The sequence below is a fragment of the Rhincodon typus genome, chromosome 7 (genome assembly GCF_021869965.1).
Source record: "Rhincodon typus isolate 14 chromosome 7, sRhiTyp1.1, whole genome shotgun sequence".
Taxonomy (NCBI): Eukaryota; Metazoa; Chordata; class Chondrichthyes; order Orectolobiformes; family Rhincodontidae; genus Rhincodon; species Rhincodon typus.
Window position 1 is genome coordinate 31880165 of NC_063338.1, and position 14948 is coordinate 31895112.

Below are 14948 nucleotides of genomic sequence, written 5' to 3' on the forward strand. Positions count from 1 at the left end.
GAAACGTCAGCCTCTCTGCTCCTATGATGCTGCTTGGCCTGCTGTGTTCATCCAGCCCTGCACCTTGTTGTCTCGGAAGGTTAAAGAATATTGGAGATCAAAGTTTCCATCGAACAGTACAAGTCCGAGGGAGTGGTAATGATTGTAGAGAAGACAGGATATAGATTCAGACTCGTGACAGAAGAAAGATAAGATCTGATTGAAAGCAAAACCATGAGAAACCAGATACAAACAGGAGGAGGGAGAGATGTAGGGAAAATATCAAAATGGAGTACAGAGTTCATGGTCTGAAGTTGTTAACTCAATGTTGAATCCTGAAGACTGTAAAATGCCTAGGGAGTAAATGAGGTGCTGTTCTTTCTGCTATCTGAGTTCTCAATTATCTCGAGAAGTTGTGCTTTTGCCCAGAAAGCCTTCAAAATACTGAGAAAATTCAATCAATGGGGATGGACGAATTTCATCAATATCACTCCCACACTTCGGAGCAGTAGGTTCACTAGCAACTCCTCGAAGGTCTATCTGTGTAGGAAGCACAGGTAAGGAGGCCAGCAATACTGTGGGGTGGAACTCACCTATTTCCCCAAAGCCAGTCCACCGTCTATAAAGCACAAGTCAGCACATAGACTGCAGCAATTCAAGGAGGCAGTTCACTACCATCCTCTCCAGGGCAACTAGGGCTGGGCAATAAATGCTGGCCAGTCAGCGACACCATATCCCATGAGTGAATTTAAAAAATCTATGATCTTCTCTGGTCCTGTACCACCAACACTCTGTTTTTCTGACTTCAACTTCTTTTGTATCCCCACTTTTTGTCACACCACAGTTTGCAGCTGTGACTTTAGCCTTCTGGATCCAGTACTTTGGAATTCCAAAACTATCCCATACCTACCTCCCTGTCTTCTTTCAAGGTCTTGAAAATACTCCTTTGACTGACTCATCTTAATACCTGCTTTATTTGACTGCATATGTAACAGTGTGGAGCTGGAGGAACACAGCAAGCCAGGTAGCATCAGAGGAGCAGGAAAGCTGACGTTTCAGGTCGGGATGCTTCTTCAGAAAATTTTCTGAACTTCCAACTTTTCAACTTTCCTGCCCCTCTGATGCTGCCTGGCCTGCTGTGTTCCTCCAGCTCCACACTGTTACCTCTGACTCCAGCATCTGTAGTTCTTACTATCTCTTATTTAACTGCATGTTTTTTCTCTCTTTACATCTCTGTGAAGCAGTTTGAGGTATTTTTCTCTGTTAAAGATAGTAAAGAAAATGCGAAGTACCTGTAATAGAGATCTACAGCACAGAAAAATGTCCTTCGGCCCACCAGTCAAAACAACCACTTAAAGTAAAGTCACCATTGTCCCAGAGGATTATAGGACTATTCTGCCATTAGAGAGAGATAACTGATGGTGAGTTTAACCTGAAGGTCACCATACCTCAGACAAGGAGCAAGTTTGTGAAGATGGCACCTTTATGGTAACTTTAACCATTGTAGGCATTGAACCCACACTATTGTTGTCACTCTGGATCATAAACAAGCCATCCAGTCCATTGAGCTAACCAACTCCTTCTGTTAAATATATTTATTGCTGTAAGTTGTCATAATCAATAATCACACATTTCTGTGTGTATTTGTGCGTTAGTTGCATCCCTAAACTTGTTTGTGCATATGTACACATACTCAAATCTTTTGATTAGACAGGAGGTAATGTTTCAGTTCTTGATTCTAACTAGTTATAAACTTTAGAATTTGCAGAACCACTGACTACTATTTTTTACAAATTCTGGTAACTTTTTTTTTGGTTTCATTTACAGGAGAATCTTCCTAACAGGTTCAGTTTCTGGTTGTGGTTAGATGGAATCCTGGAACTCATCAAGAAGCACCTATTGGCTTTATGGATAGATGGGTAACTAAAAGCCAATGATGGATATTATTGATTACTGTTGAAGTTACCAGTACACTTAGCAGTGAAGCAGTCACTTGATTTAATTCATGGGACAAACTGCATTGTAGCAAATAAGATTTAATTTAACACTTTAGAAGCCATAATTTCAATCACAACACTTGAATATGCAAACATGAGTTCTTCATTATTCAACCCTCATCTGTTACATTTGAAAAAATGACATTCCATAGTACCTATATTGCTCAAAATACTAAACTAGTGTATCTGACTATGTCTGCCCTATATTAACAACCTTCTTTCTGATTGTTAACCAGATATCCATTCAACTCATTGAACTATCATTTCTCTAGTTTACTGATACATTAATAATCAGATTACATACCCATGCCTTTTGTTCTGTACACTCACAATTCTCTTTGCCAGTCGCAACACATCAAAGACCATTTAAGATAGAGTCTAAAACTATACATTCTGAAGAAAGCTAGAGAGTTTTATACAAAAGCAAACTAGTGAAGATGTTAGAAATCTGATATAAGAAGAAAAAAAGACAGGAAATACTGAACAAGTCATGCAAACTGTGACTTGATTCCATCCAGGGTAATTTCAGTACTTAAACCAGCCCATATATTATTCCAGATCCTTGGAGTGTTAATCTTCACAGCTTTTCTGAGTAGGGTGGTGGACTTTGGTTAGCTCAAGGGGTAGGTCTGATTGGTGGGTGATTGTCAGGGGTTCAGCGTAGGGTGTGTTGGTGTAAGGAGTCCAACAAGGGTGTGGTTGAGGCTTTCAGTCATTGATTAGGGGTTCAGTTTAAGAGTGACCAAGAAGTTGGAGTAGTTTTTTCATCTTCTAATTTTTCCTGTGTATTTACTAAGTTTAATTGAGTCAGAATGCTCTGAATTCTCCAAATTAACTGGGCTCTTTTGAAGATTTCTAGTCTTAGGGGAAAGTCCCCATCAGAAAAGCCAAATTCCCAGATAATTCCCATGGAGTTACTGCATCAAGAATTCTGTATTGTCTGAACGTGCAACTCCAGACTGTGTTGCTTTGATAACTCTCTGGCCTTTGGAATATCTCTGTCCATATATTCTCAGTCACAAATATATCAAATGTCTTCTGAAAATCAATGTGACAAACCCAATGAGTAGCCTCATTTATTAATTTCATCCACTACTTTAGCTACTCCCTCAAAAAGTTTATGTAGAACTGTGAAATGTGTTTTGCTTGCAAAAATACATCAAGTCAAACTTAGAGATGGCAAAAACTGCAGATGCTGGAGTCAGAGTCAACACAGTGTGGAGCTGGAGGAAGGCAGCAGACCAGGCAGCATCAGAGGAGCGGGAAAGTTGATGTTTTGGATCAGGACCCTTCTTCAGAAATGGGGAGGGGAAGGGAGCTGGGAAATAAATAGAGAGAGGAGGGTTGGGGCTGGGGAAGGTAGGTGGGATGGTGATAGGTGAGTGGTGGTAGGGATTGGTCAGTGGGATGGGTGGGGTAGATCGATGGGAGAGAAGATGGACAGGTTGTGTCAGGTCAAGGAGGCAGGGATGGGAAGGAGGATTGGACGTGGGATGAGACCAGGGGTGTTGAAATTTTAAAACTGGTGAGTTTCATGTTTAGGCCATCGGGCTGTAGGCTCCCGAGCAGAATACGAGGTGTTGCTCCTCAAGTTTGCAGGTGGTGTCATTGTGACATTGGAGGAGGCCCAGGATGAACATGTCACCCAGGGAGTGGGAGGGGGATTAAAATAGTTGGCGACCAGAAGGTGGTGTTGTTTGTCATGTACAGAGCGCAGAATGGTCTCCGAGTCTATGCTTGGTCTCACCGATGTAGAGGAGGCCACAGCAGGAGCAGCAGATACAGTAGACCAAGTTGACAGATGTACATGTGAATCCCTGTCTGATATGAAAGGTTTGTTTTTGGGCCTTGAATGGAGGTGAGGGTGTAGATGTAGAGGCAGGTGTAGCACTTCCTGTAGTTGCAGGGAAAGGTGCTGGGTGTGGTGGGGTTAGTGGGGAGTGTGAAGTAGATGAGGGAGTCGCAGAGTGAGCAGTCCCTACAAAAGGCACATAGGGGTGGGGAGGGAAATATCTCTTGGGTTGTGGGGTCAGATTGTAGGTGGTGGAAGTTGTGGAGAATGATACATTAAATCCGGAGAATAGTGGGGTGATATGTGAGGACAAGGGAGATTCTGTCTTTATTTTTGTTGGGGGAAGGGTTGTGAGGGCAGAAGTGCAGGAAATGCAAGAGATTCATCTTCACTCCCACCTATTTGCCCCACCCATCCCACTCCAATCCCCACCACTCCCTACCTGCACTCACCTATCACCATCCCCACTACCTTCCTGAGCCCCACCACTCGTCTCTCTATTTATTTCCCAGCCCCCTTTCCCCTCCCCATTTCTAAAAAAGGGTCCCAACTCGAAATGTCAACTTTCCTGCTCCTCTGATGCTGCCTGGTCTGCTGTGTTCCTCCAGCTCCACACTGTGTTGTCAAGTCATACTTAACTCAGAGAAACATTGAAATGTCAGTAGTAGCAAAAGTGCTGAAGGTTATTCTCTCTGATACGAAGACTAATGATTTATTGATTAGTGTCATATTCTTTTGAATATATAAGGCATGCATCAACAATCATCATCCCTTTTTAAAAAAGATCTGAATTGTCAGCTTAAGCTCTGTTGGAGCAGTTACCTCGAAATCAATCTCCTGTGCAAAATGGGACCTAGCACCTGCTTCAGGGCTTTATTGCTAGGTTTTATCGCATATGGCCATTAGATGCATGCTCAACGGTTGCCTAACAGCCAAACTTGCAATTCTAAAAGGGGCCACTGAAGCCTGGTATTGGAAAGGTCATTTTCAATGTTTTTGCTTTCTTTATTATGGAGGAGCAGGAGCGAGCTGCTATAAGTCTGCAGGCTACTGTTAATCCAATTCCTGACTGCCAACTGATTGTACAACCAGACAGCTAATCTTTCAGCCCTCTGGGTTGTTGACTGCTGTGGGGGCATGCTGGTAATAAGTAAATGAGCCTAGCACACACCTCATTTGGATATATTCGTCATGCACTGCACTGAATTCAAATCCAATTTGAATATGATGCATTATCTAGGCTCTGGTGTCCAATGCAGCACCAGTCCTCTGCCATGTGGAAATCTTACTGCTTTAATTTCCATTGATTCCAATCTTAGCTGCAGTGAGGTGCTAGTAGTGGCCTCAGGACCCACAGACAGAATTCAACAGTGATTTTCGTTCTTGATGAGTACCCATAAGCTTTTGTTAGGAAGTGTATGTGTAGTGCTTGCATCATATAGATACCTCCATATAGAAGGCCCTTTGATGCTGTTTTCCTGGTTTTATAGATGGAGAGTAATAAATGGGCATGTTACTTACCATTGGCCTCCCAGCAGTCATGTACCAAACTGCAACTAGACTTTGCATCTTCAGAAGAGGAGATAGGAAAAGGAAGAAAGATACCCTTAATCTTTGCACAGTGAAATTCTATTATGTAAATTTGTTTAAAAAATGTTGATTTATGTCTCTTTAGGTACATTGTGGGATTTGTGAGTAAGGAAAATGAACGTGCTTTGTTGAAGGATAAACCATCTGGCACATTTTTATTGAGGTTCAGTGAGAGCAGCAGAGACGGTGCGATTACATTTACCTGGGTTGATCGATCTGAGAATGGTAAGATAATAATGGATTCTTTCTTTCTGTTGCTCGGGACAGAGGCACAACTTGAAAACAATTTGGAATAAGCATGCTCCAAAATAAGTAGATTTGTAAACTATAAACAGCTGGATAATCTCTGAGCTGTTTTCAGTTCTGTTTAGAATAAAGAGATAGAGAGTAAACAAAGGGAACCATTTATTGTTGGACCAATCCTAATTCAGAAGTCAAAATCTTCTCTACTGGCATTTAGTCTTGGTATTTTATAGATTCTCCATCACCTAAGCTTTCTTCACAATGTTCTATATCTGTTACAAATGTGATTCTGAATTAGATATTCCCTGCTTTAGCATCATTAGTTTCAGTTGCAAGTATATCCCAACTTCTTTGTGATCAGGAATTTAGTTAAACCAACTCTGTCAGCCTCAACCAATCCATTCTGGGGAGCTAAGTTGCTCTTGTCAATCTCAGTGAAGAATTTTCAACTTGACTGACTGAAAAGTCTCGCTGTTTTTTTCACTTCACACATGCCACAGATTCTTCACCACACCAGGTCAGATACCAGTTATTGTTATGACTTCAGAGCATGGATTAAAAGCTCAATACAGCCTCTGATTTCATCTCACATACACACTGATTTCATCTCTGATTTCATCTGCTTCGTTGGTCAGTTTTCCCAAGTAAATCCAAGATAAATGGATTTGTAAATTATAAATAGCTGGATATTCTCCAGGCATATTGTTGTTCAAAATCCTGCAACAAAAAATGTCAATGTAACAAGAACAGAAAATGATGCTCAATTTTTTCAAAAAAAACTATTGGACATAAAACAGCTACTATCACCTCTGACCTTCCTCATATCTCTTTTGATCCCAAATAGAAAGTTTATATCTTCTCCATTCCTATATCAGCATCCAGAAAGCTTGGTTTTCATTTCATTCCAAGCAATTTATTTCCTTGACCATTCCTGTGCTCTATAAAATCTATCTGTCCAAGACTTGAATACAGAACATTTCCACACTTGGATAAATGCTAAGTATCTTTTATGCACCCTTAGGTACAATAAATGATCTGGTTTTAACCTCCATTTTTCAATTACTTCCTACTTTAGAACCTTTATTGGCTCTAATATATTGCTACCACTATGGTCACAGGTCTTTTGAACTTTCTTTCCTTGTTTATTCAAGGTTCTGAATTTATTGTCATGTTTTTATATGCTAATATTGGCATAACTAATCTACAAATGTATAGGATGGGGCTAGTTACCAGTATTATTGTTCAGTATGCATGGGAGCTAAATAAATGATGCCATTTCATAGAAAAAATGCATGATTTCATGATCAATAAAATAAATTATTTCCCACTAGATTCCATTAGATTCTGCAAAGTATAAATTAAAGTACCTGAATTTGATGGGATAGGATTGAAAGTTTGTGGTCAAAATTTTATCCAATATTTGAATGTTAAATTCACTTTTTAATTTCACAAGGATCTGAACATAACCTTTAACTGTTGCTGTTTTAGGGGAAATGAAATTTCATTCAGTAGAACCTTACTCCAAGAGCCAGTTATTAGCGGTTCCTTTGCCTGACATCATCCGTGATTACAAAGTAATGGTGGCTGAGAATATTCCAGAGAACCCACTACAATTTCTATATCCCGATATTCCAAAGGACAAAGCTTTTGGAAAGCATTACAACAATAAGCCAAAAGAAGGTCAGTGTTGGCGGTCTGTGGTGGTATAGTAATAAACCAGATAATTTTATTACTTTGTCTTGAAATCACATTTAGCAGACTGAAATTAGAAAATGCAGGAAGCTCTGGCAGCTGGCATACTACAAGATCCGGACACCACACCTGACAAAGGAGATATTGGCCTTGGAGGGGGTATGATATAGATTTTCCAGAACAATACCTTGACTCCCAAGGGTTAAATTATGTGGAGCGATCACACTAACTGTGGTGTATTCCTTGAAATTTAGAAGGATATGAAGTTATTTGATTAAGGTTTTCAAGATATTAAGGGTAACCACAGGGCAAACTGGGGGAAACTGTTTCCACTGGTTGGGATTCTATAACTAGAGCCATACATTTTAGGAGTGAAATTAGGAAAGACTTCTTCTTTCAAAGGGTGGTATTCGTTTGAAACACTCTAGCACAAGCAACAATTGATGCTAGATTGATTGTTAATTTTAAAATTAAGTTTATTTTAATCAAAATTAAGTGATATAGGACAATGGTATGTATATGGAGTTATATCACAGATCAGTAATGCGGAAGAGGGGGGTGGTGGATGGTGTGTAGTGTGAAGAGGTGAGCGGATAGTTGGAGACAGAGCACAAAGAGAGAAAGATATGAAAGAGGTAGGCAGGCAAAGGAATGGGAAAACTATCTACAATCTAGTAATTTGTTTCAGATCTCCAGCATCCACAGTTCTTTGTTTATTTTAGATATTGTATACTGCTGTAAAAGGAAATTGGCCTCAATATAGTAACAAATCATTAAAATCGATCAAGTACCAAAATATATAATTTCTTTTTCTTTTAAATAGTATCTGAACCCACAGAGACAGAGAAGAAAGGCTATATTTCCTCAAGGTTTATACCATTCTCTGAATTGTAAGTATCAACAACCAATGAACCTTTCACTAAAAATTGCTGTGTTTTGTGTTAACTATTAATTTATTCTGCTTTTTTCAGTCCAAATGCTTCAACGGCTCCAGTTTCATCATCAGACCTACTTCCTATGTCACCAGGAGTGTATGCTGAACTGAAACAGCAGCTGAGTCCAGCAGAAATAGAGACTGCTGTATGTTTTGAAGCAATGATTTGATTATGGTTGACTTCCATAGTTCTTTTCACAATAACTCAGACAATAAACACTCTCTAAATCTAATTTATAGTTAGATGTCTAATAATATTTCATTTTAAGAGGGTGCAACAAGCTCTTTTATGACAACGCAGTTGTAATGTGGAAAACTATGCAAACAGATGTATGCATGAGCTTACAAATGACATCAATATGATACTTCATCTCTAATTAATTGCTGTGTTACAGATTTGAGTTTCAGACATTGTATCATGCAAGGAAGAGTTGTGAAATCAAAGTTATACTGCTCACCACAGTTCACTGTAGGTGCTCAGACCTCAACAAGAAAGGGATTATGTATGTAAGAATTTGAACACTTGTTCAGATATCACAACAGGGAGACTGATTTCTAATATTGTAAGAGTACAAACAGGAGTGTTGCTTCTTTCGAAACAGTTAAAAACATTCCAGATTAAATTTGTAAAGTTTGAAGGAGCACAAACTGGTTACTTTAGTAATTTTAATATGTGGCCATAGAATATATCATACACATTGCAATGTTTTTGAGATGCAAGCCCACCTATTGATTGATTGTGATGTCATGATTTCTGATTTTCGTACAAACTGAGATCAAGTGATTGAGCTAATTCACACGTTACATTAACACTCTCATACTGCCCATCTGAAACATTTTGTATTGACAACAGGGTAGAAGTTTAATGAATAATGCAACAATAATATTTACATTAGCATTATATTCAAGTGCAACTAATCTGAATTAGCTTTATTGTCACGTACTCAAATGAATACAGTGAAAGTTTACAAGTTGCCACGTTGTGGTGCCATCTTAGGTACAAAAGTACCTAGAAACAGGTTCTGAAGAATAAATCCTTAGGAAAAAAAATTGGAAAAATAAAGAAATAAAAAGTTCAGAATAACAGTGTCTCCAACCCAGTGCACGCCGGTACATAGCCTCCAGTAAATGAAATTGAGATCTCTTCATGCCTTAGTCAACATTCATGTAGTATATTTACATGGTTGTATAAAGATCTTAGTTGGAATTCTCTGAACCCCTAAATGACATGGGCATTGGCACGTCAGTTGAGAAAATACAACAAGAAGAGAGAATGGGATTCTTGACATCGGCAGAAAAATGTCCGATTTGCTACCCAAGATTTCAATAGTAAGAGGCCTATTTGCATGCATTTATGTCTCATCATTACCTAATCTGTCTTATTTATATGAAGGTTCCTATTCTACCAAGCAATGGAGAGAAACTAGATGGCAACAACTTCCGACATAAAAGTCAAAGCAGGTAGCTGGCAGCTCCAGTTCACTGCTTACTCCTCCAGCCTCTATCTTAGCCAGCAGTCCCCAGCAACTGTGGATATGCTGCAAAGGCAGAAAACCTTGTGCTGCACACCCTTTCCACCAAGGCTGGTATCAGACACATACTTGCATCACCACATCCTCATGACACATCTCCGACTCTATTGGGACACAGTTTGCCACTTCATTGCTGCACTTTGGAGTGTACCAACATCTTTCGCTATAATGCAGCTGTCCAGCTGCTTTATTTGCAGAGAAAAGCTCCCATTATTATGTATCAGAGCAGGGTACTTCTCCAGGCTCTTAGCTTGCTTTCTTAGCGCTTACTCACTCCATGACTACTTGGATGCTTACAGCATTCCTGCTTTGCCTTGCCTTATCTTGCCTTGCCTTGACCTTTCACTTTTTACCCCTCAATCTGAGTTTAAAGGCTCACATTACCTTGGTCTTGCCTTGCCTTTAAGTGTAAATGCAAAGCCGGCACATTGTCATGATTGCCAGCGATGATCAGTCAATGGGGTGGATGTGTTTGGATATGTATGGCATTGTGCTATATCAATCTGTCACCTACAGCATGTACCAGGAGCTTACTGACCAAACATGCAGCATGTATGTCAAACAAATCACCATATCTCAAAGTCTAAGGGGAGTAAACTTCAGTCAAGTTAAGGGGGACTGTCATCAGTTGGGGAATCTTGCTACAGTCAGTCAAGGACAGCATCCAGTTTCAGGCTAAGGGCTTGGAAATGGTCAGTTCATCTGGTGGGGTAGTCAGAGGTTCCATATCATTACAGACAAGTTAGTAGGGTCACAGTCAGTCCTATAAGTCCAGTACAACTAATCATGGGATTAATGGTATCTTCATTGGCAAAGTGCACAGATATCAGTCAGGGATCTTGTCAGTCCAAGATAGTGGGTACGGACAGTCTTCGGGATTTGTTCACTGAAAGTTGAGGGTGGCGTTATCGGGCTACTGCTGTGGTAGGAAACTGAATAGTGGGGATTCAAGGTAGCATGCTGCCATACAGAGGAACAACTCCAGACAGAAGATGATAGTACAGTGGAGAGCATAGCTTACTGCAATAGGAGCTGATCAGCAGTCAACATCACCCTGGCTTCAATGGAGGTGGTGGGGGAACAGTACATCATAATGGTTGGCATAGCTGCAAGCCTAGGCTTTAGGGTTAATAGTGGGAGATGAAGAAGTTGGGTGGAAGATGCAGATGCTCAAAACTGATAGGGTTAACAGGGAGAGCAAGGAAGAAAGGAACAGGAAAGTTAGGAGAGTCCCTAGATTACCAGGATCAGCCAGTGAGTCACTCATCAAATCACCGCCCATGTTGCTCTCCATTCTCATCCAAATCACAAATGCGCAATGAAAATGGAAAATAGCTGCCATGCTACCTAGAATTGGTACAGTAAGTAGATTTCCCTGTCTGAGCACACGAGCCCTAATTGTATGATGCGAGACTCTTCAAGTGGCAATTAATCAGGCAATTTCAGAGTTACAGGTTGAACACATCTGTAATTGTAGTATTCCACATGTGAATTCGTGCAACGTCCACCAGTGTGTAATAAAAATCCTGGTCAAGAGTATCCCAACCATGTCCTTTTGTCTTTACAAAATAATTTTGATCATCTCTGTGAAGCAGAAGTAATTGTAGGTTACCTGTAACATGGCAGCTGTAGGCCACAATTCACAAAGACAATCCACCGTCTCATTGGCTGATCAGGGCACAGAGCCGATTTCCTCCCACATTGAACTGTAATTATCCATTAATACGCTCTTACATGCAAGGCTGCCTTTCTTGGGTAATGTGGGGGTGGGGTGGAACTGTTTCAGTAATTCTGCAGCACTTACAATCTCCTACTCCATTTGCACGGCATGGCTTGTGCTGCATACCTCAGAATAACGTTCGTATAAAAAAGATTTGTGTGAAGCTTTTCCACAGCCCTCCTTGTTGGAGTCCTCCTTATCTCAAGGTATTGAAAACAATGCTAAATCATCATTTGTGTGTGCTGCGAATGCTGCCTGTTAACAGAACTAAGGACTTGTCTTGTGCAAAAAAAGACTTGTCCTGTTTCTGTTATTCCACATTGGAACTATGACCAATTGATCCAGCCACAGCAGGTGACATTGTCACAGTGGCTACAGTACACCAAAGGTGCAGAGAAATTGAGGACCAAATGTGCCAGCAAACCCCCAGGTCCCACAAGCAACCACCAGAGGCTATCGAACAGGCCTCCACATGAAGAAGTTGAAGGTGAAGGATCCCTCAGGATGCGAAGGAGGTAGAGGAGATCCAGAGTCTTATCATCCTAAGTGCCATTTCCTCCAGATAAGGGAGGCACATTGTTGCCAGTAGGTTGAGGACATTCCATGATTCTGTCACTGAACTGTGTTATCCACTGGAGTGGGACTTGCAACCTGAAGGATTGGGTGGTTATCCTATCCCAGTGGTTGTCAAGGTGTCAGCTGCACTTTTTCTCCATCTGCTGCTTCCAAGGATTAACTGGGAACTGTGTATAATCTGTCAATTCTCAAACCACAAATGTATCAAGGCTGTTAAAAACGTAAATTGTGACAGATCACACCACCTCACCTTGTTTCCCTATAATGGAGTCAGTGCTGCACCTTGAGCAATAGGAATTTTCAACATCAGTGCCTTCTCCATTGTGTACCTTGTATACATTGTGTTGAGAGCATTATATCAAAATATGGCTGACTTCTTCAACAGAAAAGGATTCTATTCCATCAATGTACAAGTCCTCTGTGCTAGATATCCAGAATCTGCCACGATGCCTGTATCCTTGTAACTTTCATGTTCCTGCTACATTTTAAGAGCAGAATGCCTTACAAGGATGGTTATTGGGAGACAAGGGTTACTCTCTGCTATCATGGCTAATGACTGAGTTATTATGCAACCCTCTGAGTGAGGCTGAATGTAGATACAACACAGTCCATTCTTCCAGTAGGGCTATCATGGAGCAGATGATAGGCCTCCTGAAGATGAGTTTCTGATGCTTAGATCTGTCTTGGGGGGGGGGGGGGGGGGAATTTTATAGTGCATCCCCAAAAGAGTGTACTACACAATTGTTGCATGGTGTGCCCTGCACATCTGGAGACATGATCCTGAAGAGCTGGGAGAGTGGCAGCAGTCTTCCGAGGAGGAAGATGATGACATTGAGCAGAAGGAACATCACCTTCAGCCTGATAAAGCAATGCAGTATCGGGTGCAACAAACCAGACAGGACTTACTTGACACCCAGTTCCAATTGAAGCGAGCTGGGTGAAGTTTTTATTCGTTCTGTGTACATTTATTGTTACTCGAAAGGCAAGCAGAGACTGTTCGTTCTCTGAGCAATTGCAACATTTTTTTTATTGTTCTTTCTTCACTTTTCCTGTTGTTCAATAAAAGATAGAGTTTTTAACTTCTTTCCATCATCTGATACTCCTGTGTCATACAATGACGAGGGGGTGTTATGCTACACTGGGCATTGGGGAAAGAGTGGTACTCCCTCAGACAGGGGGTATGGTGCTAAGGACAGGTAACCTCTGTAGCTTCATTCTTTAGCTGCAGTTACAATGGCACTCACTCAGACAAGTGACGGGATAAAGTGGTAGAGCATTTCTGTTTCCAGCAAGAGTGGCCCGGGCTACCTACGTGCCGTCAGAAGCTGTCCTTTCCCGTTTCCCTATCACTGCGTGTGCCGTGAAACACTCTCTGTGGCTGACAAAGAACGACCAGTGTGTTAGCGCAGCTTTTGGCCGCCTGAGGAGAAGGGTGTTCAAAGAGAACGATATCAGATCCCACACCAAGATCATGGCTCCGGAGCGGCGGCGGCATCTTCAGACACAGCGTGGCTACAGAGTCGGTCAGTCAGCCAGCCTGTGAAGCTGGGGTGGGACTCTCGCTTCCATGTGGAGTGGATCCCTGGTGGTAGCATGGCAAGTGCTGGTGCAGCCCAGAGTGTCAGCAGCGTGGCAGAACAGGACTGTAGCAGCGGGGAAGGAAAGGTTGGACTCCCTTTAAGTTAACTTTTTTTTTATTATTTTATTCTAAGTTAATTTGAATGGCGCCTATGCATGCAAACGATTCACACTTTTCACTGTATTTTATATTGAATACACATGACAATAAATGATTCACTGGTTTACAGAGATGTAGATTGTCTATAACGGACATCCCAAGGCATTGGCAATGGCATGGTGGTATTATCGCTGGATTGTTAATCCAGAGACCCAGATAATGTTCTCACCACAGCAGATGGTGGAATTGAAATTCAATAAATATCTAGGATTAAGAATCTAATGATGATCATGAATCCATTGTCGATTGTTGGAAAAACCCATCAGATTCACTAATGTCCTTTAGGGAAGGAAACTGCCGTCCTTACCTGGTCTGGCCTCCATGTGACTCCAGACCCACAGCAATATGGTTGACTCTGAACTGCCCGCTGGGCAATTAGGGTTGGGAAATGAATGCTGCCTAACCAGCGACACCCTCATCCCGTGAATGAATAAAGGGGAAAAAATGTACCACCAACACTGCTGTGCAAGATCCTGCAAATCCGCTAGGAAAACAGCTGCGCCAACACCAGAGTCCTCGACCAGGCCAACATTCCTAGCATCAAGGCACTTACTACCCTTGATCAGTGGCAATGGGCTGGGCACATCATCCGCAAGACCAACACAAGCCTCCCCAAGCAGGTGCTCCACTCCCAGCTCTGAAATGGCAGGCATGCCCCAGGTGAACAGAGGAAAAGTTTCAAGGATACTGTCAAGACCTCACTGCCGAAATTCGACATTCCCGCCTGGGAATCACTGGCTTAAGACCATCCAAAGTGGAGAAGGAGCATGCAGGAAGGCGTCCTGCACCTTGAGACTTGCCATTGGGAAAAGCGGAAGCCAGGTGAAAACAGCGTAAGGAGCGCACTGCCACACTGATGCCCCACCCACCCCTTCCCACAACTATCTTTTGCCCCAAGTGTAACAAAGCCTAAAGAAATTGCATTGGACTACAGCCACCTGTGGACTCACTAAATATGGAAGAGAGTCATCCTCACTTACGAGGGACTGCTAATTAGATGAGCTCAGCTGGTCTTTAAATATAACACCAATGGTGGAAACCTCAAAGGATCCCAGCAGTAGTAAGTACTTCCGTTGCTGGTGAGCACAGGATAGTACGAACACAGTGCTGTGGAGGTGTGCTGCATTCATAATGAAATAAGCACTGTAGAAATAT

At 41.6% G+C, this 14948-nt stretch overlaps 1 protein-coding gene across 6 annotated transcripts in view; it reads left to right on the forward strand.

Annotated features, from left to right (window-relative positions):
- The window catches only part of LOC109920378 (signal transducer and activator of transcription 4), a 95442-nt gene extending 86982 nt beyond the window's left edge, over window positions 1-8460 (forward strand). For all 6 annotated transcript variants that reach the window (XM_048599194.1, XM_048599196.1, XM_048599193.1 and 3 more), the window contains 5 exons: window positions 1807-1898; window positions 5444-5583; window positions 7090-7281; window positions 8117-8183; window positions 8265-8460. In XM_048599194.1, the coding sequence (XP_048455151.1) occupies window positions 1807-1898; window positions 5444-5583; window positions 7090-7281; window positions 8117-8183; window positions 8265-8397 (624 nt within the window). In that variant the 3' untranslated portion in view covers window positions 8398-8460. The remainder of the gene's footprint in view (window positions 1-1806; window positions 1899-5443; window positions 5584-7089; window positions 7282-8116; window positions 8184-8264) is intronic.
- The last annotated feature ends 6488 nt before the right edge of the window (window positions 8461-14948 follow it).